This window comes from Stegastes partitus, unplaced genomic scaffold, assembly GCF_000690725.1.
Source record: "Stegastes partitus isolate 25-593 unplaced genomic scaffold, Stegastes_partitus-1.0.2 Scaffold731, whole genome shotgun sequence".
Classification (NCBI taxonomy): Eukaryota; Metazoa; Chordata; class Actinopteri; family Pomacentridae; genus Stegastes; species Stegastes partitus.
This window is the reverse complement of record NW_007578462.1, coordinates 104,318-131,991: the sequence shown is the minus strand read 5'-3', so window position 1 is coordinate 131,991 and position 27,674 is coordinate 104,318. Positions and strand designations below refer to the sequence as shown.

The 27,674-nt window shown below is 46.9% G+C and overlaps 1 protein-coding gene across 1 annotated transcript in view; it reads left to right on the top strand.

Annotated features, from left to right (window-relative positions):
* Positions 1 to 18,782: 18,782 nt before the first annotated feature.
* The window catches only part of tgfbr1b (transforming growth factor, beta receptor 1 b), a 43,387-nt gene continuing 34,495 nt past the window's right edge, over positions 18,783 to 27,674 (top strand). The window contains exon 1 of the mRNA XM_008291297.1: positions 18,783 to 18,901. Within this exon, the coding sequence (XP_008289519.1) occupies positions 18,838 to 18,901 (64 nt within the window). The 5' untranslated portion in view covers positions 18,783 to 18,837. The remainder of the gene's footprint in view (positions 18,902 to 27,674) is intronic.

The following is a 27,674-nucleotide window of genomic DNA, read 5'->3' as shown; positions in this document are numbered from 1 at the left end:
GATGTCAGACAATCATCAGCTAAATTTGTTCATCGGACCAAAACCGATATATGGGGAGAAACACTGATATTGGCCGATACCGATGTGGTTCTGTTATATCGTGCATCCCTCGTTTTTTTTTGTTTTTAGGGTCTTTGTTCCTTATGATTGGGGGGCTTTGTTGTGGGTTTTTGTCCAACATCGAGGTACCGTGATACATGTGCCAATCCTGTATGAAGGCCAGGTGAGATTTAACTACAAGAAACTGTTTTTGATTTTAAAAACTAATTAATGTTTGCCTTCCAGTTGAGGACGATAAAAGGTGATGACTGAGCACACCTGTAGAAGCCCCGCCCCTCCTCTCATCATGTCACCACATGGTGCTGCTGCAGTGAACCCACTTCCCCCTGGGCTCACTTCCTCTTCCTGTCCTCCTGCTCCCTCATCCGTGAGTCCCATCCGTCCTCTCTCCTCTGCCCAGCTGTGTGCACACCAGCCATGCAGGTGAGTGGATGTCCTTTCCTCAGTGTTAATGGGACCAGAATCCCCGTCTGTCCCATCAGGAGCTGCCGGTGCCGCCCGGATGCCATCTGTTGCTGGCACATCCTTCACCAGCACAGAGGCAGGCAGGATGGAGGGAGGAGAGACGTTCCTCACTCTGCAGAGGACCGTGTGGTCCTTCTGTGAATGTAAATGCTGGCAGCTGTTGGTCCTAAACATGTAGCTTCACCTCCATACACCACACCATGGCTCTGCTGGACGGGGGCTGCTCATGTGCACATACACTATGGAGCTGCTTATACGTGAATGTGTTGCATGAACAGAAACGCGCTGCTAAAACACAATGCTGCATATCCAGTCACGGAAGTGCCCCAGGCCTCTAGGGGCAGTAGTGAGCTGCTCACCTGAGAGGCAGACAGCGGTGAGCGAGACAGGTAATGGGAGTTGAGGGAAAAGCTGCAGGAAAAGGTTTGTATTCTCTCGTTTAAATGAAAAACAGAGAGCACAGGGAGACGGCAGTGAAACACCACTTCAGCACCATAGAATCACAGTGAGTGAATGCTAAGGACTCACTACTGCCCCTAGAGGCCTGGGGCACTTCTGTTGTGTGACTGGATATGCAGCTCCGTAGTGTGTGTGCACGTCACCTGCCTCGTCGGCCACCGCAGTGCTTCAGTATGTTCAATCTGAAGTTAAATTATGAGCCCTACGTTTGGTGCCAAGTCTCAGCTTTGCTCTGAGCAGGTTCACATCAGTACTGCAGAACTGTGTTTGCAGCTCTTTCTACGCATCGGGTCCAACCTGGAGGCGTGTGTGCAGCATTTAGATGCTGAGCTACTGAATGCTTCTTGGCAGCTGTGTGCTGATTTGGCATTAGTTTATGCACAAATGTGTCCGAGCTGATTGAGAGACAGCGTCGACACTGAGTCTATCACACAGACGTCAGAGGTAGTTGGTGTGTGACAGTCAACAGGTGGAGTCACTGTGAATACACAGAACAACCAGGAACATCAAATGAGATGGTGGAACAGAACTCTGAGAATCCCTTTATGGCCGTTAAGCAAGTCCAGGATGTAGATGAACATGTTTCCTTCCTACCAGGCCCTCAGGGGATCTGAATCCAGAGGAAGTGGGCCCTACTAAGATGTGTTTCCATGCTTATTGTTTCTCTCATGCTGCATTTCAACCACTGTTTCTTCCCTAAAAGCCCGCTCTGCTCTGATTGGTCAGCTGGCCCGACGGACATGAGGAAACACTGGTCACGTATCATAGACCTTTGGGTGTACAGCCCGAGCAGAAGGCAGCTGCTCATTCTGTGTGTGTGACATGGTGATGTATGTAGATAACAAGGAAAAGCCTGGACTAGGCGGGTACGAAGCAGTGTTTTCACTGGGACACAATAAACTCCTTTTGTGTGAACTTTGTAAGTTTGCAGACGACTGAAATGTAGAAAAATGTAAATGCAAAAATACTTCCAAGCAGAACCAGGTTCAGAGAGACTGAGCATCGGCCTCGACCAGAGTGAAGGAGAGAGACAACAGGCGAAGTGTGAACGCTGGTGGTGAGGCAGTAACGGAGGCTTGAAGCTCTTCAGAGGGAACAAAACACAGACTACAGAGTGATGGCATGCAGTGTGACAGAGAGGAGAGCAGAGCCATGTAGGTCTATAGCAGCTGGACGATGGTCCAAGGTGACCTGAGCCAGCCCCAGCTATAAGCCTGATCCTAAACTGTACAGGAGTGAAGTCAGTGCTGGGCCCTGCCATGCCATTTGCAACCAGAGCCTGTGCAGGCCGGACCAGGGGGTGGAGCAGTGGGATCTTTTACATCAATCATAGCACCGTCCTGGTCTCGCCAGTTCTTCCGTTTTGTTGTGTCTCAGATGCCCAGTGGGTGCAACAATGGTCATCTGGACCAACTGGGAACACTGGGCCTGCTGCTCTCCCTCTTGTTCACCTGCAGGTCTGACAGCCGCAGTGATGCTGCGTCAGTCTTTTCTTTTTACAACTCTCTCTCTCAGGGCTGCAGGTGTCTCAGTGGCTAGCATCGTTAGCACCTCACAGCTGGAAGGTCGCCGGTTGGCGTCCCGGTGAGGACACCCGGGATCTTCCTGCGTGGAGTCTCCATGTTCTCCCCGTGCAGCGTGGGTTCTCTCCGGGTTCTCCGGCTTCCTCCCACAGTCCAGAAACATGCTGAGGTTAATTGGTGATTGTAAATTGTCCGTAGGTGTGAATGTGAGTGTGCTTGGTTGTCTGTCTCTAAGTGTAGCCCTGTGATAGACTGGTTACCTGTCCAGGTGAACCTGCCTTCACCCTGAGTCAGCTGGGATAGGCTCCGCCCCCCATGATACCACTGATTCTCTTGGGGGGGTTCTCTGAGCTTGTCCAGTGAATTGTTGTGTGACTATGATGACCAGCGGCCCCGTGTGCCAGCTGGTGACATCAGGCTAAACATTGTGCAAAAGCAAATCAAATGACCAAACATAAAACCACAATGGGTCGACAAATCCAAGCTAAACAACACATTCATATAACAGAACTGTCCTCATTGTTGTGTGAGCTGAAGAGAAATGAACTCAAGGTGCTGCTTTCTCAGCAGGTTTTGTGTTCCATGCTGAAAACAAAGGCCTTCCTCACAGGAATGTAGACAACAACAAATACCTGCTGCAGGATCATAACGCACTGGAGAAAAAACGTCCTTCCTGTTAAAGTTAATTCAGCAGAAGTGAGTCAGCACTCCTGTGCCATGATGCCGGTTTGGGCTTCTGTCAGTCAGACTGGAGGGACGCTTTGGTAAGGCTCATCCAAAGTCTGTGGGAGAGGAGACTCCTGGACTAGCAGATGAACCTTCCTGAGCTACTGCTGACCCACAGATGTGATGGTCAGATGATGGAGAGAAGCTGCAGGTCATGTAGAGGAGGCCAGCTTCAGAGGTCACTGTAGATACGCTGTGCACTCTCAGCCTGCATGATGGCGCATCTCGGTTCAAAGCTCTGGCTCTCTGAAGGAACAACAGACATTCATTTATACCAATGAAGGTTGAAGCCGAGGCGTCACTGCCAGCACATTCACAGCCTGACAGCTAATGGGATCGCTCCTCAGCTCCTTCAGAGTTCAACCTGCTGAAGAGGACAGATCTCTGCTGCCTCGTCCCTCCATTGATCACTGAGATGTGGCTCCTTGGCTCCTGTCCACACTTTACAGAAATCATTATGTGAAGAAGGCAGAAATGTGCCTCCTGGCTGTGGTTTAGCTCAGCTGGCACGGCACCACATGTAGATAAATCAAAACAAAGTGTGTTTGCTGAGAAACCCAACAGACCTGTTGGTGTGAGAGGGTTCATCCCATAAACATCTACAGCCAGTGGCTTCAACAGGACCTACTGACTGCACAGGACAAGGTGTTTGCATGCTTTTGTGTTATTTGTCTCATTTATATTTTAATACCTTCTTCTGATTGTATTTAACGGTGACTGGCTGCAGGTTTGGGCCCATGTGGGGATGGAGCAGGAACAGGAACCACGGCTGGACCACGTCAGTCATCTCTAACGTTAAATACATGAGAAGATGCACCTTCACAAACTGAAGAAAACACATAAATCTCTTCAGAAAAATCAGATCAGAAAAGCACTGACCTTCAGCTGACTGCCAGCTAAACTACATCTGTCCCTTCTTGGTTTTTTAAACGTTCACATCCACGAGTGAGGGAGGCTCATATCTGAGGTGTCTTCAGCCTGCTCTGAGTACGTCACACGTTTCAGGACAGATTTCCCAAAACGACAGAAGTCTGATGACGAGCATCTGATTGAAACATGCACATGTTTAAAACATAAAGAAATGAAATCCCACTCCAGCCAACACTAACGCTTCAGTGAAGTGGATGTTGAGCGTACTGGTTTCTTACAGCCGTCAAACACCACCAGTGGCTGTGATGAGGAGGAATCTAGCGCTGTAGGGTTTGGCAGGACGCCTGTGTGCGGCTCAGTGCTGCCATGTGCAGGCTTTTGCATCCCACCTTCTTTAATAAAGTGCCAGTAAAAGCTGAGATGAGAGAAAGTGAAGCCTGAATCCCAGAGGGTCCAGTGAGTAGCTCCTGACTGGAGCAGTGCATCTGGCTGAGCGATGTGGGTGGAGGGTCTTCCTCTTATCAGCCTCCCACAAGGCTTGTCTCTGTGGGAAGACAAACACAACCTTTCTGCTGGATATTATCATTAACAGGAGGGATCTGATTGACTTTTGTTTGATTGCTTTTGGATTCAAAGGGAACATAGTGTACTTGCACTTTCCACTGTAAGATTAGGGAGTTGTGTTGAACAGCTGTTGAGCTGCCGGGTTATTCCAGGTGCTCTCCTGGTGTCTGTTGGCTAACTTGTGGTGGGGAACAAAGACAGTGATGCTGAATGAGGATGATGAGCTGGTACCTGACACTGTGACAGAGGCATTGTTGTCGCTGAAGGCGAATGTCTACGTCTACTGTCTTGGTAGCAGCTGCTGCCTCGAGCTGGTCTGATTAACTCCAGTGTTGTGCATACTGACCTCTCCTATCGTTCCAGCCTTTACACACTCCACCGGCCATCCATATCACATTTCCCACCTTATCTCATCAGCTGGCCCGGTCCTCTGCCCACCCAGCGGCTCCTCATTCCCACTCAGTGGACATCTGTCTGCCACTCCACCGCTTTGTTTCTCAGGATGTTAGGAGGTATTCTTCTCTGCTAATTCTTTCACTGCTGTCACAGCCCTCTTGAATTGTCTCCCAGTGATCCAGATTAAATCAAATCTGTCCCTTTCTGTGTGATAGAAGACAGCCTGCTGGTGGGACATTGGACTGTGTGATGCTTATGGCTCTTAAAGCTGATTTCTTTTCTTTACTCGTTCTTCCTGCTGAGCAGCTCAGAGCTGGACTCCATCCAGCAGATATTACCACAGGCCTGACACCAATAGTCACACATTCACACCTACAGGCACTTTACAGCTTGTACACAGAAAGTGTTAAAGCCACAGTTTTCTGTTTGTTTCTCCTTTTTTATTTTTTGACTGGACCTTTGTGTTTCTGCTCTTTATTCGTGTCTAGCCCAGGGTTGGAGGGATGACTGCAGTAATTCATATTTTCACAGATTTTATTTTACAGCTTGATGTTTATTAAACATAGAAAGCACAATGCAGATGGGTTTCCACCACATGGGACCTTTGGAGTAAAATAATACGATGCTCATTCAGATAAAACTGTGGAGCAGTTCTTCACCCACCAGAGACACGTGTTTAATACAACCACACACAAGTGTCACATCTCTGACACACAACCAGAATTCTCACAGATTAACTGCAGCATCTGGACTTGTTGAGTCTTTTGTGGCGAGCTGTGAATGTGGTTTCATCTTCCTGGGGAGAGATCTTCAGACTGAAAAGGAAGATGAAACCACTTTCACACCTAGCCACAAAAGACACTAACGATAACGAGGGGGAGGAGCAACAAAGCCCCGATGGAAACCCAAACTCAGGTGTTAACGTCTCCTTCAGGATATCAGCATGTGGAACTCCCAACTAGTCAGTCAGAGCTGATGAAGCCTCTTGGATGGAGGTGGAACGTCTTCAAGGAACTCAAGCAGGTCCAGCTGCTACCATTAGTCTACCAGAGGAACGCTGACCTGGAGGACTGAGGATCTTCACAGACACACAATGACAATATTCACATGTTGATGTAACCTAGAGGAACATTATCTGTACGTGTTCTTCCTTTGAAACCTGAACAGCTTCAGGCTCTGAAACACGTGACAGTGAAGGTGACTGATGAACACCAGAGTTGTGTGATTAAATCATGTCAGTGTAACTGAGTAGTTAAACCGTCACTGACGCACACTGCAGCATATGGAAATATCTTTACTGGACTGTTACTGTCAATCTTTTTATTGGTGAAACACATTTACGTGCACGCTGTCCGTGTCCAACAGGAACACGACACGTGACACATGACGAACTCCATGTTATGGTGCAGCTGTTGTCAGTGTTAATGGAGCAACATCGAACTGGATTAAGAGTCAGTTTGTTCATTTTCTCCACCTTCTACTGCTTAATATCAGTCTGACTGTTGGCTAACAGCCAGACATTTATTCTACACATTTCACAGTCTTCTCCTTATCTGCCGGTAACCGTTTCCAAAATCCCAACAACAACAACAACACACTCCAAGCATCAGCCCTCATGCCAAAAATTACAAGCTTTGCTGAAAACTAGGGTTGTGCCAGAAGTCAGGCCTACTTTTTTCTGTGAGTAGCTGTTTTAATGACGGCTGCTGCTGCAAATAAGTAAATAAATAACATAAATCAGGAGTATTTTTCCTGCACACATAAGGTAATAATTGATAACAGAAATCTTGTCTCTGGTACATTAAAGTTCCTCCTGGGTGATTGATTTAACCTCGTCTGTGGCTCCATAGTCTGATTCTGATTGTTGGTTTTTAGTCGATACACCGTCTTTGTTGACACTTTCTGCTGTAGATTTTCAGTATAATGTCCACAGACAGAGGATGAGTTGCAACAGGAAGACTTGCTTTCCTCTTCAGCATCAGCAGCTGACTTTTTCAGGTGAAGCAGCCGTTTAGAGGCGTGTGCTGCATGACGAAATAGTCACAGTGTCCAAAGTGAAACCCACATCAGTTGTGCTGACATCGGCCACTCTCTGCTCTTCCCTGTCAGGTCATTAAAATGGGACTGCCGGTGTAGTTAGAGTTGTGGAGCCTTTTCTGGTCTGCTGTCATTTCTGGTTCACATCTAGGTTTGAATCCCTGCTGCTGTGGATCAGCTGAAGACACACTTTCATTTTCAGTGGAGCAGCATCTGTTATTGTATCAGTGGTAGACACACACACATGGATGGGTGAATTATTTATTTTACATATACTACCTTTTAATAGCTCCGGTAGCTTCATGCACTGAAGTATGTGTCAGTAAGCTGCACTTTGTCTTCAGTAAGAGGACATACCCAAGAGACACTTCATCAGTTGTAAATGTGGCATAAAGTTATTTATTGAGAGTAGCGTTGGTGTTTTCACAGACTGACGGATCCTTCAGGCTGAATGAGATGCTGTGTGGTGTGCTTCCTCAGGACACCTTGTGAGCAACGCTTTTGTTTGACAGTTAAATTGGACGGCGTACTAAAAGTAGAGCGTGCATCTGAAATCAGGCTAATGACAAAATTTTGGCTCCCTTCCAGTTAGTAGCACATTAAAGACGACCACTTAGCTCCCCCCAGTCCTAGAAATGGAGCAGGAGGTGTCAGGAACTTAAAAGCAGTTTGGGATGCACCAGTTCATCGTTTATTCATGTAGAGTACCTGGATGCTGACTAAAACACACAGACTGGGAAACATGCTTCTGGTTTCCAAGACTTGAGTGGAATTAACTCATTTATGTTCCTTAGCAGTGACATGAATCAATGTGCAGCTGAGAATTCACTAAAACTATGACGTTCATCCATCATCTCTACACCTTCATCCTCACCAGGGTGGTTCACCTGGACAGGTAACCAGTCTATCACAGGGCTACACTTAGAGACAGACAACCAAGCACACTCACATTCACACCTACGGACAATTTACAATCACCAATTAACCTCAGCATGTTTCTGGACTGTGGGAGGAAGCCGGAGAACCCGGAGAGAACCCACGCTGCACGGGGAGAACATGGAGACTCCACGCAGGAAGATCCCGGGTGTCCTCACCGGGACTCCAACCGGCGACCTTCTGGCTGTGAGGCGCTAACGATACTAACCACCGAGACACCTGCTATGAAGTTGTTTTTTTCAGTAATATAAAAAGCAAATTACTGGCTTCCCATTGGCCTCCCAGCATGCACTGACTGAGCGTTACAATTCTGTGGAAAGCTCCTTTGTAAATTGAAGAAAACCTACATGACTAGAACTTGGTGCATGCCTTGATGAAAAGTCACAGAGTCTGTGGCCCATGTGGTGCTGTAACTTGTTCCACTGAAACATGGGTGGAGACTGCATACACCCCTTCTAGGTGTTCGCTGATGACACTGTCCTCTTTCAGGACGATGATGCTTCCTGCCACACGGTGAACATTGTTCATAAATGGTTGAGAAACACAACAGAGTTCAAGGTGTTGGCCTCCAGATTCCCCAAAGCTCATGGATGGTTTGTGGGACGTGCAGGGAGTCTGATCCATGGAAGTGCGCTGACTTTGAATGAGTTTGAATTGAGTCGCATGTCCTGGTTTGTGAGACCCGACCATCACAAAGATGTCAGATGATCAGCTCCAAATGATGAGCCCAAAAACACAGCTGCAGTCATGAAGGACTGTCGGGGTGCTGACGCCAGCACCTCAGCAGTCATCAGAGAATCCTGTTTGACTGTTTTAACAGTGTAGAAGATAAAGCATGTGACAGTAATTCACTCCACAGGTGTAGGAAGCAGTGCAGCTCTCTTTGGTTAGCATGCCTCCGTCTGCTCCCTGTTAAATGCCGTTTACATTCCAGCCTCTGAGAACCATGCACAATGTAAATGGATGTGTCCTCCACTGCAGGCTCATCAGCTAACAGAGATGTTCTGCATAATAGGCCCGTTTTAGCTGTAGGGGGAAATGACATCTGGAGAACATCAAGGTGCTTTGAATCTGCCCTCCTACTCCGTCTGCCCAGCCCTGCATCCACACACTCTTAATATTCATCTTCAGAATCAGCACAGAGATTCCTCAGGGTATCGTTTAGCAGAGCGTTCTTCGGCCCACAGGCTTCAAAGGTTTTAACAGCCTCCAGCCCACAGCTACGTTATTAGTCATGAGGAGAAGCATGGAAGATGATTCCATGGATCAGTTGCTCTTCAAAGCCAGTAACTGCACAGGCAGCACAGAAGGAACCTGATCTGATGGGCAGACGCCTTGCCAGGGAATTAATGCTGTGCCATAAAAAGGTGTTGCTCACTCCGCCTCAAGTCTACTTTAGTCCAGGAACTCTCGCTGCCTGGCAGAACATTACACAGCCTTTAGTCTGGACCACATACAGCCAGAGTGACTGCATCTGGTCAGAGGTGTGGCAAATCCAGACCCATAGTCATTGTTAGAGGGGCAACAGGAACAAAGCTGTAAGGTCCAGCTCTGCGTGTCAATCCTGAACGTGTTGATAAACGGCATGCTTATAGAAACAGAGAATGTGGTCTTTCATCTCCAGTGGCATTGTGCCATAGCTCTTCATGACCTCTGTTATGAACCTAAACAGAGCTGGTGCACGTCTTGTGCTCAGGGACACACTCAGACATTAAAGAAAAAACACTCTGATAGAAGTGAGGAGGCTGTAATGCAGGCGCTGGAACATGCTCTCAGTCTGTAGGTTTGGTTTTGAAGTTCTGAGCAGAAGATGTTTGCGTTGCTGACTTCTGCTCTCTGTGATGTGGCCTCTCTCACGCAACTTTTGTTCTCTTTCAGGGTCATTTTAAAGTATCTGTGGTTCACCTCCTACTGCTGCTATAGGTCATACGAGACAAACTGCCTGAATGGGTCTTTACTGTGGACCAGTCCTTCCTCAGAGACTTTAGTACATGTTGGACTGTGATCTGAACTGAGGGCCTGTGGCTGTAGACCGCTGCGTGCTGTACAGACTGTAAAGCCCTTTGTGCTGTGTGATTTTGAGCTTTATGAAGAATTTTAATTGTTATTAAGGCAAGGCGGGGCAGTGGTTAGCGCTGCTGCCTCACAGCCAGAAGGTCCTGGGTTTGGATCTCGCTCTGGGATCTTCCTGTGGGTTCTCTCCGGGTTCTCCGGGTCATGAATTCACTCATATAATGAAGCATGAGGGCAGAGTGTGTGTGCGGTCTTAGAAGTCATCTCATGTCGTGTCATTTAAAACGTGAGGAACACAAACGTTGTGTCGACATTCAGACACACAGAGCATCAGCAAACACACACCTCCCTCCCTCCACCTTCATTTACAACAGCAGGCTGTGTACACAAGAACCAGAAGCATCATCCAGCCCCAGTGTTGGGCCACCAGCACCGTAGAATACTCTGAACGCACCATGAGCTGTTGTCAACACCTGGAACGTGATGTTTGCTTCACTTGTTTGTCCTGTTTACAGCTTTGTTTGTTCCATTCTGCTTGTGTCTGTTTCCATCCGTACAGCAGAGGACACACACAAGGTCAGCCAGAGTGCAGACAGGAGCAGAGACAGCAGCAACAACAACAACAACAACAACAACAACAATAATAATAATAATACACTTAATTTATGAAGCACTTTTCATTTAAAACAATGTTGAAGAACGGTGGTAATAGAGGCTCTCACACTCAGAAATGTGTGAAATGACATTAAACTAGGGCGCATACATTCAATAGTATATAAATAAATACAATAGATAAATACAATATTAACCGTTTGGGACTCATCTGTGAACGTGGCCTCTTTATAAACTCTTTCCAAGGAACGGACTCATTCACGAACATGCACACGCAGCTATATTGGCTAAAACAGTCTTGACTTAAGCTAAACTGATTTTGAAGCGTTAGTGGTGTCGATGCTGACAGCTCAGTGTGGTGGCCACATGCTCCAGGTACATCGCTGTAACAGCTATTGTGTCACTTCCTGTTTCCTGCTGCCGCCCGCTGTGTGCTAGTGTTTGCAGCTCTCGCTCAGCTGTGAAGACCAACCGTCTGATAGTATTAAATCCTCTGTACAGTCGCTTGGTTTCAGGTTACTGCACAGACCAGAAGTCTTTAAAACATCTAATGCTTACCATGATGTGTCAGGTCTGACTGGTTAGAAACGTCTTCTGTCTGCTGGTCCTCCTCTCTCCTGCTCAGTGGGCTGTATGCTTATGATCCACCCGGCTCCTCTAGCGATAGCAGAACTTGTATTAAATGTAGTTTGTGGTTCTGGCCGTGTTACCAGACATATATCTGGACGGCAGCTTCTCAGCTGTAACATCACTCAGATCTCATGCTGATGGTCACGTCTTCTAAACCAGCCACGTGTCTGCCTGACACCATCCCAACCAGACTGCTCAGGGACATGTTTCCTTCAGTAGTAGACGTGATCAGTCTGTCCTTATTAACAGGCTACGCACTGCAGGCTTTCAAGACTGCTGTAATCAAACCACTACTAAAGAATCCTACTCAAAGTGTTTCAGGTAATTATAGACGAATATCCACCGTCCACTTTCATCTAAAATTCTTAAGACTTGTTGTAAGCCAGTCATGTGACCATCCTCACAGGAATGGTTTGTTTAAAGAGTTTCAGGTTTTAGAAGGCATGGTAGTCCAGAGACAGCACTGGTGAAGGTCTCCAATGATCTTCTCATAGCCTCAGACAGTGGGCTAGTTTCTATCCTGGTTCTAGTGGATCTCAGTGCTGCATCTGATCCAGTGGATCACAGCATCTGATTACAGAGACTGGAACGTGTCATTGGAAAGGAACCACAGTATTTATCAACAGATTCCAGTTTGTTCATGTTGGTGAGTCGCTCACCCACAGCAGAGTTAGTTATGGAGTTCCACAGGGCTCTGTGTTAGGACCTATGTTATTGTTTGTCCCCTTTAGGCAATATTATGAGGAAACACTGCATACATTTCCATTGTTATGCAGACGACCCTCAGTTATATTTGTCTGTAAAGCCAAATGAAACATTCAAACAGGCATGTGTAAGGTCACCTGAGCGATCCCGTTGTCGTGCTGCTACAGGTTTAGACTGCTGGGGGCCCTCTAATGACGCATTGAGCATCTCTCCCCTTGTCATGCCCTCCACCTCCAGCTCTGCTTAGCTGGAAACCTTCCCTCCCCCCTCCTCCCCCCTGCTTCCCCTTATCCCTCCTGGAGGCGTGACTGAGGTGTGAAATGTGTACAGGTGCAGGCCATTGGTTAATTACCTGAGTGTGGTCTACCAATCAGCTCTTCACCATGCACCAGACACGCCACAACGTTGGGCTGTTGAATAACCTTCAGTTAGTCAAACCGCTCTTTGGATTCTGGTTTTCTGTTCTCGCCAGTCATTTATATTCTCCTTGTTCAGTCCGTGACCACTCCTGCCTGCTCTGCTTGCCAGACCTGCAGGCCTGTCTTGCCTCCCAGCCTCCTGGACTACCATATAACTGCCATCCCACCCTGGTTTTGCCGGATCACAGCCCTGAAAGCAACACCTGACTGGCACCTGCTGACGATGTCATTCCAGCTGTGACGCCAAGCTCCGCCCACATTCCCTGGGCCTCGCTCCCTCTAGTAGTTGGTGCTGGCTGGTGTATTACTGCCTGGTAGTTGGCTACCTCCCACCAGCAGCTGTCTCCCTGGTAGTGACCAGCCTCTTTGCTCCCTCTGGTTCCCATCACTTCAGCTTTTGTCTTCCTGTGTACGTTCTCTAAATATTATACTTGTTGTAGTTAAAGTACTGGTTTGTCTGTTTTGTCGTTCCCATCTGAGCCTCTGACCCGCCCGCTGACAGCCCTACTCTCCTCTCTCTCATCCATACAGGTATACACCACCATGTGTCTCTGGGTTTGTGTCTCCTCTCGTTGTACTTTGGGTTTTGTCCCCTGTGCAGGTTCTGTGTTTAACATGCGTAAAGTCTTCACCTTTCTATCTGCAGTGCTATGAGATTACATATGTTGGAAATTGGCACTATATAAATCAAATTAAACTTGTAGCCCAGTAGAAGAACACTCAGTAGAAGTGATGCGTCATCTTTTTCCTACAGTGTTTGGAAAGAGCTGGTGTCAAAGTCCTTTGTGGGGATGGGTCTGAGTCTAAAATAAAAGCAGAGCAGTGGTATTACTGGCAGAGCGCTATCCACACCAGCAGACATCAGGGTGGAGTCTGAGGATGACCCCTGGACAGGCCACAGTCTGTTGCCTTTATTTAAATTCTGTTAGACTGCCTCTGCACTTATTAAGAGAGAGATACAAGCAAAGCCAGAGAGAACAAACACAGCAAACAGTACTTTACTGTGCTAACTAATGCTCATTCAAATCATACAGACTGGTACCCAGCATGGATCAGTAAGCACAACATAATGGTTCTAAAATAGAGACCGCAGGTGAAAGTATGGAATTATTCTAAAAGGTCAGAGGACAAAATGTTTAGTAGGTTTTCATAAACTGTTTAGGAGTTGAAAATACAATCTATTCATCTGACTGCATTCATCCATCATCTATACACCACCTAGTCCTCACTCGGGGGGCTGGAGCCTATTGATCACTCTCCTGACTCCACCCCGAACGTAGACCTGTGTTCCACCTGACTACCGTGACCTCTGTCCGGTTTTTAGTCAGGACTTGGGCCTTTCACTTCAGACCTCTCTACTGACAAGTCCGTTTTATTTAGAGCTCAGTTTACAGCATATGTCACCACAGAGCGCTGAACATAGTCAGGAACAGACCTCATGGATTTAAACAGAGAACCAACAATCCAGAGCTCCTCTGAGCAAGCGGCTGGTGACAGTGGGAAGGAACCAAACCCCCCAAAGAGAGGGAAAAACCTCCAACAGAACCAGGCTCAGGGAGGACGGCCATCTGCCTGGACCGGTTGGTCGGTCAAGTTGGTCAAGTAAGCTCTACAACCTCTCCAAACCTAAACCTGAAGCATGGACAAATATATTAGTGAATCCCTGGCAGCCAGTCTCATGTGTTTTATCTTCTGAAACTGGATTTAAGGAATGATACCATCTCATCAGACTCAAGGTGCTGGAGGAGTGGATGCCTTCATCACCCCCTCAGACTCTGGCTATCGCGTCGAGATATTTGGTTTCACTAATGCCCCCTCATTTTTCCAGGCCCTGATCAGTGACGTCCTCCGTGACATGCTGAACAGGTTCGTGTTGTGTGTTGAGATGATCCTGGAGTTGGAGCAGTCCTCTCTCCAGGTGAGTATTCTATCACCAGTGACTGTGACATTCCTACTTTCCTGAGTACGTGTGCTCTCCTGTGTGGATCCTCCTGTCTGCCTTTCTGCTCTGTGGATAATTCAGTTCCCCTGTGCTCCAGCTTCAGCTCTACCTCGGTAACTCCACACTGCTCCCCAGCTGTCCACCACCAAGCCCGCCATCAGTCAGCCTCCACTGAGATCTTTATTACAATAAATCACTGTTTCTACCACACTCCTCTCTTTTCCTACATCTCTGTCTGATCTGTTTACCGAAGCTCGAATACTTTTTAAAGTTATGATGGACTTCAAATCCCCTGAATTTAATTTAGAATTTCTCAAGCTCTCATCATTCCTCAGTCATCTCATGGTGTGTGTTAATGTTTCATCGGATACGTCTGCTTTTCCTGCCCGAGAATGTAGTGAGTCTAATACACTATGCACTGCATGTGAAAGATGAATGGCATCAGCTCCAGGCCTGGTCCCGAGCAGGAACAGATTTAAAGAGCTTAAAATACACAGGGGGAGAGGGAGGTGGTTGATCGAATGAGCAGTGACATGTCATCACAGAGGAGTCAGAGAGAGGTCAGCTGCATAGAAATGTAAAGGTAATACAAGAGGTGGTCAACATGCAAACAGCTCACACTGACGGCGCTCAGAAGCTGATGTTTACATCGACCATAGTAACCAGGATTTAATACGTAGCACCAAACACAGAGTGCAGCTCAGGCACCAGTTTTACAGGGATTTGATCGTAAAGCAAAGTAACTGCTAAACAATTTGGCCTTTGAGTGCCACTACATATAAAGTCAGAGAACCACCTAAGGTAACATCCATCCATCATCTCTACACCTTAATCCTCACCAGGGTCATGGGGGGCGGAGCCTATCCCAGCTGACTCAGGGTGAAGGCAGGTTCACCTGGACAGTTAACCAGTCAATCACAGGGCTACACTTAGAGACAGACAACCAAGCACACTCACATTCACACCTACGGACAATTTACAATCACCAATTAACCTCAGCATGTTTCTGGACTGTGGGAGGAAGCCGGAGAACCCGGAGATCAGCCAACCAGAGACCTTCTAGCTGTGAGGCAATGATGCTAACACCGAGCTCATACTAACTCAAACTAAAGGAGATATCAATGTTTTCACTAAATTGCATTTCAGGTAATTTAAATAGATGTAGAAACAGTCATAAACTACAGATGTGGTCCCCATGGTGAAGCCCATCAGAGCGGTCATGATCTTCAAAGCCTTTCAGGTTTATCCTCTTATGATTCCCACTGTTGATGCCAAATGTTGTGCCGAGCCGTTTGGTAGATGTTAAGCTCGTTCACTAAGTAGGTGACAGTTCTGAGCTGCTGCTAACAGTAGACTATGAAATATACAACCATAGGACGACTGTGTACAACTATGGACTTTTTAAAAAATAGATTTGAGTGTTTCAAGGCAAGCTTTCTACCGAGTCCCTCAAATCATCCTGTAAGCATCATGAGCACTTCCAGGACATTCCATGGAGATCTCTGGAGTACTTTTCCACACCACTCATACTGCTGTTCACTAGTGGGGCAGAATATTTACTTGTATTTCATTTATAGATTGGTCTTTTACATATAGACAGGTGTGGACAGCAGCTACAATTGTGTGTAATACGGATGTGTCATTTGCAGTTATATAGGGCTGTATGGATAACTTCTATTATTAAGAATCAACATGTTTAAATATGGTTTTGTCAAAACAGGGCTTCTGCATTGTTTTCACCAGAGTTTTGTCCCTGGCTGACACTCTAATATTGATCATAGAATGTAAAGAAAATACACTTGACCAGTTAATAGAATAAATAAACCCATAAATTAGAAATAATTCAAAAATGTTTTGTAATATTGGAAATGTTTTTCTTTTATTTCTGATGGTGGTATAATTCTAAAAATCGGACTTCATTACCAGCCAGTTATTCATGGTAGCATACTCAGCTTTACGGCTCTTTATCGAAGCAGATTTGTGCTTTAGCCAGAACTCTGCTCCTGAAAGAAACCATGGACCTGTGCATAAGAAACACAGGAGATATAATAACATTACATGTTATTGTTTTGCTGGTGGCTCTTTGTCTTCCAGATGCTGCAACACGCCACAGCGCGCTTGGTTGACAGTCGAGCTGTTAACGGTTTAGTGAAGGGGTGTGACGTCGTCTTTGTTTGGCATGTTAGGGTGCAGAAGTTTTTCAGCAATTTCCCTGAGGTTTCCACCAAAGGGATCAATAAAGTTCTATTCTATTCTATTCTAAGTGTGATTGTATAAGTGCAGTGTTAATGAGTCGCTGGAAGGCTCACTTGGGCCACTGATATCTTTTCAGCATCTGCAATAGTCGACTAAGGTTTCAACTATATTTTGCATTCAGCATTTCGAATGATATTAACTCTTATGCACAAAAACCATGTGAGGAATGGGGTTTAAATGTGGGGGGCAGGATTCAGCCCTGAAGGCTGCATTGTTGTTGACACACTTGGCCACTTGAAGGCTGGGTCTGAGAACGTCTAGTCAGGTTATCACAGTAACAGAAGAGCACTTCAGATGGCAGCAGGGATTCTCCTGAGAGGGCGTGCCAAAGGAAATGAGGACATACTAGAATTAAATAGAGCTGATGGCCACCTGACAGCAGGGCAGGGCTTCGGCTTGTATCACACGAGTGCAAAAGCTGTCAGTCGTGAGTTTGTGGTCTATTCCTTGGTGTTACCGACAGACCAAAGTTTCACTGCATGTCTTTCCACTGCTAAAGAAAAGAAGAAACAGAGCTTGTTAATCAGTGCTCTGTCCTGTTGTTGTCAGAGGTGGAGACCTTTGACCATCCAGCAGCAGACCAGAGGCAGGAGGCATCATGTTGACTCATGTGTATTCATGTCCTCCACTGAATCCCAAGTCAGTGATTTTGTCCTGGAAAAGAAAAACAAAAAATATTTTTTACCTCTGAAAATTCATTCGTTCTTTATTTCTTTCATTTGCAGTTTTTTCTTTCTTTTCTTTCTTTTTTTTTACAACATCATTCTGTGTTCATAACAATAAAGTCACTGACCTTCCTCTGCCTTCTACCGGTTTCTTGTAATTTTGTGATTAAAAATCAGAGCTTTTTGTTCCACTCCACTCTGGATGAATGCATCAACTAAATGCCAAAATTGTAAATGCAAATGAGACAGATACAAGCAGGAAAACTTGAGCAGCATTTGGTTAGTGCTAAAAGCAGGTGGTGCCTTTGTGTGTGTGTGTGTGTGTGTGTGTGTGTGTCAGGGGGGTGGGGTGTCAGAGGTGTCTCTTCATTTAACAACATCTGTTTAAGTTAATATAGTATTTTAAATATGATCTTGTGTATTTTTGTTTGTTTTGCATCCCAACATTTATTAATGTGTCGCGGCGTCCGGTTGACCAGCAGGGTAACTCTTATTCTCCAGGGTCTGAAGATAAATATGCATGAGAGTGCACCACTCTGTGTGTGTGTGTGTAAAAGTGAATGAGCGTGTGTGTGTGTGTGTGTGTGTGTGTGTGTGCAGGGCAGGGCTCAGTTGGACATCAAATAATAGGCCATCATCAATCTCTGTCACACTCTCCAGGGACTAGGGAGTGTGTGTGAGTGTGTGTGTGTGTGTGTGAGAGAGAGAGAGAGAGAGAGAGAGCAGCATTGAGAGCAGGTCAAGTGTATGTGTGTGTGTGTGTGTGTGTAGCTGCTCAAGAGGTGGAGTATATGGGGATGAGACAAAGGAAGGGTTATAGGCTTTAGAACAATGTATGAGGGTTGGAGAGTGTGTGTGTGTGTGTGTGTGTGTGTGTGACAGACTGACATATGGACGAGGCACATGGATGCAGCCACAGCATGGCATTGAGGATATCTTATCATTGCAGGATGTTATTTCTATTTGCTGCTGTTGTTATGATGGTGTGTTCCTTCAGTCGGAGCCACTGTGACATGTTCTGTCTGCCTGACAAACCCTCTCCTGATCCTGAGCCACACTGTGGCACACACTCCATCATGTATGCCAGAGTACAGCAGGGAAGCTGACGGTGTTACCTATGATGTGGTCGCCTTAGAGTTCGCTGATTGTTTTGTCCATAAACTGGCTGTTAATAGTTCATCAATACATCTGATATTATTCTGGTATAGTCAAATGAAGTCAGCGTTACTTAAGTTAAATACATAGGTTAAGACTTTACAGCGTTAATCACAGTGTGGATGTGTAGGCGCTGTACAGTGTCGAAGTAAACTAGTGACATTAACACAACTTTATAAATCCACACTTTGTAATTACAGTGAATAGCAGACGTTTGTTTACAGGAGGGCTAGAGTTGCTCCAGTAGGGCGAGGTGTGGCAGCACCGTCCTCCAATCAGCGTCGCCTCTCAGCCGACCAGGCACTGGGGGGGCGGGACGTACTCCGCCGTCAGCCAATCAGCGTGTACCTTCCTCAGAGTGGGGAGAAGTTAGCAGTCGGGTGCCAGTCTGGTCCGTAGCCACGATGGATGCAATACCATGCTTTCTGCTCGTCCTGCTGTTCGGGACAAGGATACAAGAAAACACCGGTAAGTGCCCCCAAGTGTCCGCCGTGGAGCCGCGGGTTGTGTTGCCCGCGTGTTTCTCTAAAGTTACGCGGCGGGGTCCGCTGAGTTCCGTTACTGGAGCTCTTTGTTCAAGAAGCCCGAAGAAGCAGAGTGTGTCTAACTAAGATGGCGCAGGGTCTGCGGCCAGCCTGCTGCTGCCTGTCTCAGGAATGTTTATTGTCTGGGGGAACAAGGAGCGGGGAGCTGGGAGTCACACCGGCCTTTAAAGGGCTGCCTGCCATTAGCTCCGGGTCAGCACCGGCCTGCCTTTAGCCAGCTTGGCTCACGGCTTTTGGGCTCTACTTGGCCAACAAAGAGCTCCGGAGTCCGTCCGGAGGAGCAGTCCGCAGTTTGAGCAAATACAAAGTTGGCATCATCCCCGGTGGTGTGTGCTGTTTGTCAGGTCGTAGTTTTCCGGTTACCGAGTCCTCGCTATGCTGCGGGTTCGGTCCGTCCGTCCGTCCGTCCGTCCGGGCTTCACCTCATGTGAGCCGCGAACTGAGTTCTGGTCTCGGATGTTGTTCGGGACGCTGCTGCTCCGGTTAGACTGAAAGTAGACGTTCACACATCCTCCTTCCGGTCGTCTGGTGGCACCGGACCACTCAACCGGTACCGTGTTGTCTCACTGAACCGGTACCGTGTTGTTGGAGCGGACCGGGCTCTACTTTGTTGACCTGCTGGCTGCTGACTTTGAGTTCAGCTCCAACCTGAACACGAACTGTTGTCTTGTTGTGAGGATGGCCTTAGTTGTTAGAGCGGTTCTATCAGGTAGCCGAACCACCACGGTCCAACAGAACCAGCAGGAACTTCAGGAGGACAGCCGGTCCACCAGCTCCCATCCAGCTGTGGTGGAAGTTGTGTGGTGCCGGACCGACACCGGAGCCCGCTGGTATCACGGCTCCGGTAGTTCTGTGGAGCTGCGGTGGGAGCAGACTGCGGCTGGACCGACGGAGGGTCCTGGAGGATGTGAGCCGTGTGTAATGGGCTGTTGGTGGTTACAGATGAGCAGGATTGAATTAGCCCGCACCATTTGTGAATTGGATTCGGCATTTATAGCTGCTCATTAGCGCTGTGCCGGGATGCTGACATGTTGATGCTCATTCTGCAGCGGAACTGTGGTCGTTCTTTGTTTAAGCAGATAGCATGTGGCTGCTAAAGGAAGGGCTTTTTTCATAGGTGCAAACAGCCGATAGCGTGTTGTTTCTCTTCTATTGATGTGCAGACTCACGCGTTTCCTTTGTGTTGCATTCCTTTGTGTGGAGAGACGGAGCCTGATGAGCAGCGCGCGGCTCCAGCAGCATGCAGACATCTCATTAGGAGCTCCCCATGCCAAAAGCATGCCCGTGTCCTCATATACCCCGTCGCTGTCTCACATGCAGGCTGGATATTAAATTGATATGTTGGCTCAGGGACACACAAGAAGGGAGGGAATTCCGCTTCCTTTGTCCAGCAATAGGATTGTCATGGCGTGGGTCCACGCTCGGAGCGGCGGCATTTACATCAGAAAGGAATCCAGTGTTTTAGATGCAGAGAAATCTCTCCCCCAGAGAGGAGGGAAGGAATCATGTGAATACCCGGGCTGTGTGTTAGATTTACACATTCACACACACAGGTATGAGGTGGATGCGGTGGAAGCACCTCTGCTGATACCTTTACGTGTTGCTGCTCAGCACCACACCCCTGCAGCTCACACACTCCGTTCAGCTGCATCCACACACACACCGGGATGAATTAGGTGGTGTCACTGTGACTCTCCTCAGCCATCTTCCATCCTAACAGCCCTCCTGGTCTGTCACTCCATCAGCCCTCCAACCTTTCGTTTCTACGTCTGGTCTTAGTCCTGTGCTTCTCCCCCAGCCCCCCTTCAGACATAGTAAGTAGGTGGGCCACATTTAGCTTCAGATGTGAAGGATGCTTGTTGTCTCAGCACTCTGGATCAAATGCAGTCAGCTGTCGAGGGACACTTTAAATCAATCCACGCCGTCCCTGATAGCGGAGGACGTGGTTTAGGATGCTATCTCATTTCAGATTGCTCCTGCTAATGGGATTTCTGAAATGTCTTAAAATGTGGACTGGCATTATATTCTGTCGTGATTCCCACCACAGTATAGATTATGTATGTAGGAGGATGTTTAAATGCAGTTAACGAACAGGAGATGCTGCAGGGAATTAGCTGGCCGATGCCAGAACATGTACGATGAGACTGTTTACATTTATTTGATCTTCTCTGTTTGGTGTGAGAGCTGCTATTAGTGCTATTGCTGTTAATCTAGTTTTAACTCCAAGAAGCACCTCTGTTTAAGTGTTTAGTGCTCGTCTCCAGATTCTGATCACGGTTCTGTGTTGGGAGTGTCAACATTATATTATTACTGTGAGGCAGCTCAGCTGATAATAGATCATCCTCTGAAGTGTAGGGCTGCAGGGTATTGGGGGAAAGTCTGCTCTATCTCTCTATCTATAATTATTTCTATTTTTTAGAGGCTCTCTGTGGCCAAAGCAGTGCAGCCTGGTCCACTTGTTCAGTGTGTGCACCACGTTGTTGTTGTACAGACCTGATGTCTCCCATCAGCCCCTATAGCAGCTGGAACACAGTCAGGTTTCAGTGGAAAGTCCTCATTCCTACAGAGAACTGCACGCCTTGTACACGGCTCTGTTTTCTGTCTGGACCACCGTAATGTTTCATCACAGCGGTTCTTTTTTAAGTGGTGTCTTGCGTTTTCCGTACAGCTCCAGGAAGTTTGTGATGGTGTTACACTGCTCGCCAGCGTCATGTTTGAAACCCGTCTTTGGGAACTCTGTTCATTGGTGTCATGCTTCATTTTATTTTATTTTTTAGTGAAATGCTATCACATCTGTGTTTTCTCTGTCTTTGGATCCCTTTGTGTTGGGGGAACGCTGGCTAAGGCTGGCGGTTATCAGCTTGTCAACCAACCTTTATTCTTCAGACTCAGCGTGTTTACATCAGAGGTTACGCTCATGTGACTCTTCTTCCACACAACATGGATCGATGGTGCTTCAGTCAGCAGGTTGTTAGAATGGACAACATGAGGATTTTTTTTAAGGTATTTTTTTGGCCTTTTGGCCTTTATTAGTCAGGACAGCCAAGAGAAAGACAGGAAAGTGGGGGAAGAGGTTGCAGCAAAGGGCCATGAGCGGGATTTGAACCCATGGCCGCTGCATGGGGGACTAGAGCCCCTGTACTTGGGTCGCCAGCTCAACCAGCTGAGCTATAGCGGCGCCCAGAACAATGAGGAATTTAAACATTTAACATTTAAACACTGCTGCTGCACATAATGCAAGACAGGAATGCTGGTAGAAAACTGTTGTTCGTGTGTTAATGTATTGATTTCATCGATCAGTGCAGTCGCTTATTCCCATTTCTACTTGAATAAACATGTTTTCTAATCCGCCTTCTATTAGCGGCAGTACCAGCAGTGTAAACGGGCCTGGCACCAAAATGGGGCCAAATGTACAAACACATTCCTGCACCATCAGCACAATACACGTCAGCAACACGAGCTGAGAATATCATCAGTGAAGAATTTCACTAAAGACAGACTCTTCTTAGAGCTGATGTAAGTCCACACTCTGAACATGAACTCCTTTGGACCGGGTCAGCGCCACAGCATCAGTGAACATGGCAGTCCAGCTGGTTAAAGGGAGCCGCCCTGGTGACACTGAAGCTCAGCATGGCTTGCTAAGCTAATGATGTGACTTTGTGGTACAGCCCTCTGATCCTGCATTGTCTATGCTACAGAATAGTCACTCATTATATTTCATTTATCAACACATTCCTTTCAAAAACAAAAGTTAGAGAAGAGACTGATTTCTCCGTAGATAAGTCACGGAGCGCTAGAGTGATGAGAGTTTTCTTTTTGTGTTAAGCAGCAAAAAAAGCTGATGTTCACATTGCACTTCCTGTAGTGTGACTGTTGTGCACATCACAGTGTCGTAACAACAGACAGTGCAACCCTACCGAAGGGACTTTTCGATGTTGCTGCTGTGTTTTACGGTTAGTTAGTCAGTAAAACCAGACATATAAGGATAAAATGTCAGATCAGCAGGATGAACAACAGACCGGGTTCTCTGTGAGACAAACTGTATTGTGTTGCCACAGACCGGTTGAGTTGTGTAACCTCAGCTGGCTGCTAAATGCGTCATGTGGTTCACAACCAGTGTTGTTCAGAAACCTGTTAATTGTTGCTGTGATCAGGTAAACAGAACAAAAGCAGGGTTATGTGTTCTATTGTCTAGAATGAGACTCAGAACCGCGGTACTGATGAGCTTCACTGTGTGCTGCTGTGTGGGCCAGCTGAGCCCAACCACAGCACATTCACATAAACCCAGCCCGTGGTTCAGTCTTTGTACACGCATTCCCATGCACTTTTAATTTGTCTGTTTTCCCCTCTAAGCAAGATTACAGCGAGTTGCAGGAATTCTCAGATGGTGTTAGACTGGAAATTGACTGATGGCATTTTATGAAAGTGTTCTGTAGGCCCAGTACCGTGTCGTCTGCAGCAGTGACGAGGACGTTCGTCAGGACGGCAATAGTCATGGGATTTTTCCTCCAAGCAATAGTCATGGGATTTCTCATCTGCTTCCTCTTTTCTGTGGGGTTCAACAGATCTGTTCTGATGTTTTTTTTATCTTGATGCTGATGGTGTAAAACTCCACAGAGACTGCCATCAGTCGATGTTTTGTGCTTTTATCTGCTCTGTGCTCTCGCCCCATTCCCCGGTTGCTGGAGGCCATTTTTTTGCATCTGTTATGTGTTTCTACAAAATGCTTGTGTAGCGCTGTTTTCCTGGGCGCTGTGTGCCGTTGCTGTCAGTACTAGCGGTGGAGGAATGCCAGGCATGCGCGTGACCCTGGACGCCTGTTGTCCCAGCGCAAGGAACCACGACTAATGTGAGAGGTTGTAGCCATGCCAGTGACCGTCGGATTCAGAGGCACCAATGCGTTAATGAATGGCCCCCCATTCTGCTCTGCATCGTGATAGGCCACGGAATCACAGACTCCACCGCCGAGTCTGTTTTTCTGAGAAGAGGCAGCTACGGTTGTTCACATCAGATGGGAATAAGGATAGCAGAGGCTCAGGGCAAATCAGAGGAGGTGATCGCTGGTGCCAACCCTAGATAAGCCTTTAGTCTGCTAGTTGCAGTGTTCTTTGGTTGTATTTGTATGCAATCAATTATTTTCCTAGTTCATTAAAAGAAATGGGTCTACACTGTCTTTCCCATTTGTACTGAACGGGCCACTGCTGTGCTAAGACTAACACACCTCCCACCTCCCATCCCAGTACACTGATGTAGTTCTACCTGTCTCAGATGGTGCTGCTTTGAATTTCACACAGCAATGAAGCAGCAGCCACAAAACTCTGGAGTGTTTCTTCTCCAGATTTGACTTCGTGTCGAAGAATGGTTCTGCATCTCAGACATGAAGCCCTCAAACAGAACATACCTTAACCCTAACCCAAACAGAACATACCTTAACCCAAGCAGAACATACCCCATCACCCTTCCCAGTGTCGTAGCTTCTGCCCTGTCAGTCCAAATGCTCTGGGACACTAATAACTATCTGGTATACAACTCTCCTGAGGATCCTTTGTAGTATCTTGCTCATGTACCTAAAATACGCCAGCCTCAGAAACAATGTGGGGCTGGGAGTGAAACTGGTGGCTGCCAAGTTCAGGAGACATTTCCCATGATGCCTGCGTGTGGAGTACCGTCCATCCTGCCATGATGTTGATGTGTCCTTTTAGCCTGTCTTGTGTAAAGGAGCTGCTGAAGCTCAAATGAATGAGGATAATAAAGTGGAGCAGCCTGGAGCGAGCAGAACATATTCTGCAGGATGTGTTGATGGACAGGGTTTTAATACCAGAGGGGTAAAAACCATGAAGACAGGTCAAACAAACCAAGCTATTTTTAAGACTTGTGTCAGAGACTGCACTCCAAATATGAGTTGTTGTTGAGGAAAGACGTTTGAGGGCGGTGCAGCTCAAACATTAGCTTGTGGTAGCATTAGCTGTTTATGTACCTTGATAGAGTAGCTGGACACACAGACTGGCCCGTATCTTCTATTTGTAGTTTACCAGCCCTCTCTTAGGCGTGTTGTTTTATATCTCTGCATCCTTTGACTTGACAGTTCCCACCTAACTATCATTTTAAATACCACATGCTTTATTTCTGTCACAGTGCATCCATATAATAACATATAATCTGTAAATGTAAAATATATCTGCACCTCAATAATCTTGTAAATAACTACAGTTCTGTGGTTCTTGTTTAAATTTAACTTTAGTTGTTCACTGCACAGTCTCTTTTGCTTCTGCTTTGCACTGCTACAGTTATTTTTATTTTTTAGCTATTTTTACATTTTTGTCTTGTACCGTACTCTATATGCATCGTTGCACCGACTCACCAGAACAGATTCCTGGTGTTGTGTGAACTATACCTGGTGATAAACCTGATTCTGATAACCGTTGGTGTGGACGTGCAGTTGAACAGACACACGAGGAAGCTGCTGCCCTGGGAGGCATCTAGCTGTGGAGCTGCTAGCGTAGCGTAGCAGAGCAGCCTGTAATAAGCCAGTGTGCTGAGGATGTAGGACGGGGGGCCAGGCACCGGAGCAGCCAATCAGACAGTCAGCCGGTTCAGTCTGAGCTGTGAGTCAGCCACTTCAAACAGCGCTCCCCTCTCTGGCCTCCATTAACTACCTCTGGCTCCTCCACCCCCGCCTCCTCCCTATCCCTGCTCCACTCAGGAGTGTGTGGTGTGGAGGGGAGGAGGGCTGGACTGACAGCCATTTATCTGATCCTGCCTTGCTGCTGGACTGTCAGGCTCAGACAAAGCTGTGCTGCTGAGCGGTGGGCGACACAATCACTTCACATGAGAATCACAGGTCTGTGGGTTGGACCTGATTCACAAATCTGAGTAGATGTATTTTAAAAGAGTAGTTATTAACGGTTGGGTGACAGGATGCTCCTCAGTGGTTACAGGCCTTCATCTGGTAGTTCATTAAAAAAAGAGGCAGGTTTTACACTGAAACTGAAACGAGCTGAAACTCAGTCTGTAGTCCAGTTCACCAGCCCACTGGGCTGAGCCCAGCGTGTACACAGCGTCTGACCTGGTGTTGGATCAGCAGCTGTAGGGCGCACATATGAGCCGATTGGCTGATGGATCAGTCGCCATTCTTCCCCTTCCTACTGTCTGGAGGTTACAACAACAACAACAACCTGCAGCAGTGGAAACTAAACTGAACGTTCTGTTGCCCTTTAAATTAGTGTGTATCTGCTGCTACATCATCTCACTGATGCCGCTATGTGTAAATAGACAATATTCACCTTAGTTCCTGTCTCTTTTTTTTCTTTTTATATATATTTATATTCTTTATTCAGTATATGGGAGTGTGCAAACAAGACAATTTCATTGCCCAGTGTTAAACAGCTGTTTTTTATGCTGCGCAAATGACAATAAATGTCTATCTATCTATCTATCTATCTATCTATCTATCTGTCTGTCTATCTGTCTATCGATCTATCTATCTATCTATCTATCTATCTGTCTATCTGTCTATCTATCTATCTATCTATCTATCTATCTATCTATCTATCTATCTATCTATCTTAAATTAGTTGTTGAACATGAACATCCCAGAGCAGAGGTCCCAGAATTATACAGGAATTGAATTCTTCATGTCACAGGTGTGATGTTTGTGGTGCACAGGTAAAGGTGATGTTTGGGGCTATGCTTCCTCCTGGTTGGAAGCAGAGCCTCATGTGGACAGTGAGAACAGCCTTTCCCTGCTTGGCTGGGAAGCTTGTTAGATGAGAAATGTTGTCTGGTGAAGTCTTCACTGCTACAGAGCTGTGAACAAGACATTTGGACCATGAAGGTGATGGTTTTGTTGGACTGATGGAGGCTGTACGTTGGACTGGCCGTCCTAGCGGACTCTGTGCACTGTGTCTGGTCGGAGCAGCTGCCAGGCTGCTGTCTAACCTTTAGATCAAGCTGCTGCATATTTATGAGAGCAGTGGCTCAGACAGATGTACTGCCTTCTCCTCACCCCCTCCCATTCCCAATCTGTTTGGCCATCCATACGTTTCTGTGTTTAGTAGGAACAAGAGGCTCCTCGCTCTTATTTAATCTAATAAAACAGGCAGGCTGTGTTGCACATGCTTTGTTTTCAGATGGATTAGTTGCAGCAAATAGTCTTTGTGCCCAAATGCATGTTCAGAAGCAGACCAAGTGTGTTCGGACCAGTTTCTCCACTTTAACCTTTTCTGGCCATATGCATGCACACACAGCAGAGTACACTGCCATGTCTGTATATCTGAGAGGGGCTGTTGATCAGTTCTGCCTTCCTGAAACTTCAGTGTTTAAGCAGATTGAGCTGAAAGCGTAGCCTGTTCCTTTAACTCCCAGCCAGGCTCTGTGAGCTACCTCTGCTCTCTCATTGTTTCCCGTCCAGAACTGATGAGTGATCTCCAGTTTGCTCAGTGTCAAGGACAGTTGCTATCTGTGATGGTCTGAGCCAGCGTTTGGTTTTCACCATAACGCTGAGCTCTGGCTCAGGCTTTGACCTGTGAGGGTAAACAATTCAGCAGCAGGCTAATAGCAGCCATGCATGTGTTTATAAAGGAGGGAGGATCATGTGGGTCCCCTCTCCCAGCACACACACATTCAGAAATCACATCTGGTGTGGACAAAGGGCTGGCCATAATGAAGCTGGCTGGCTGGTGGGGGTGGGGTGGACG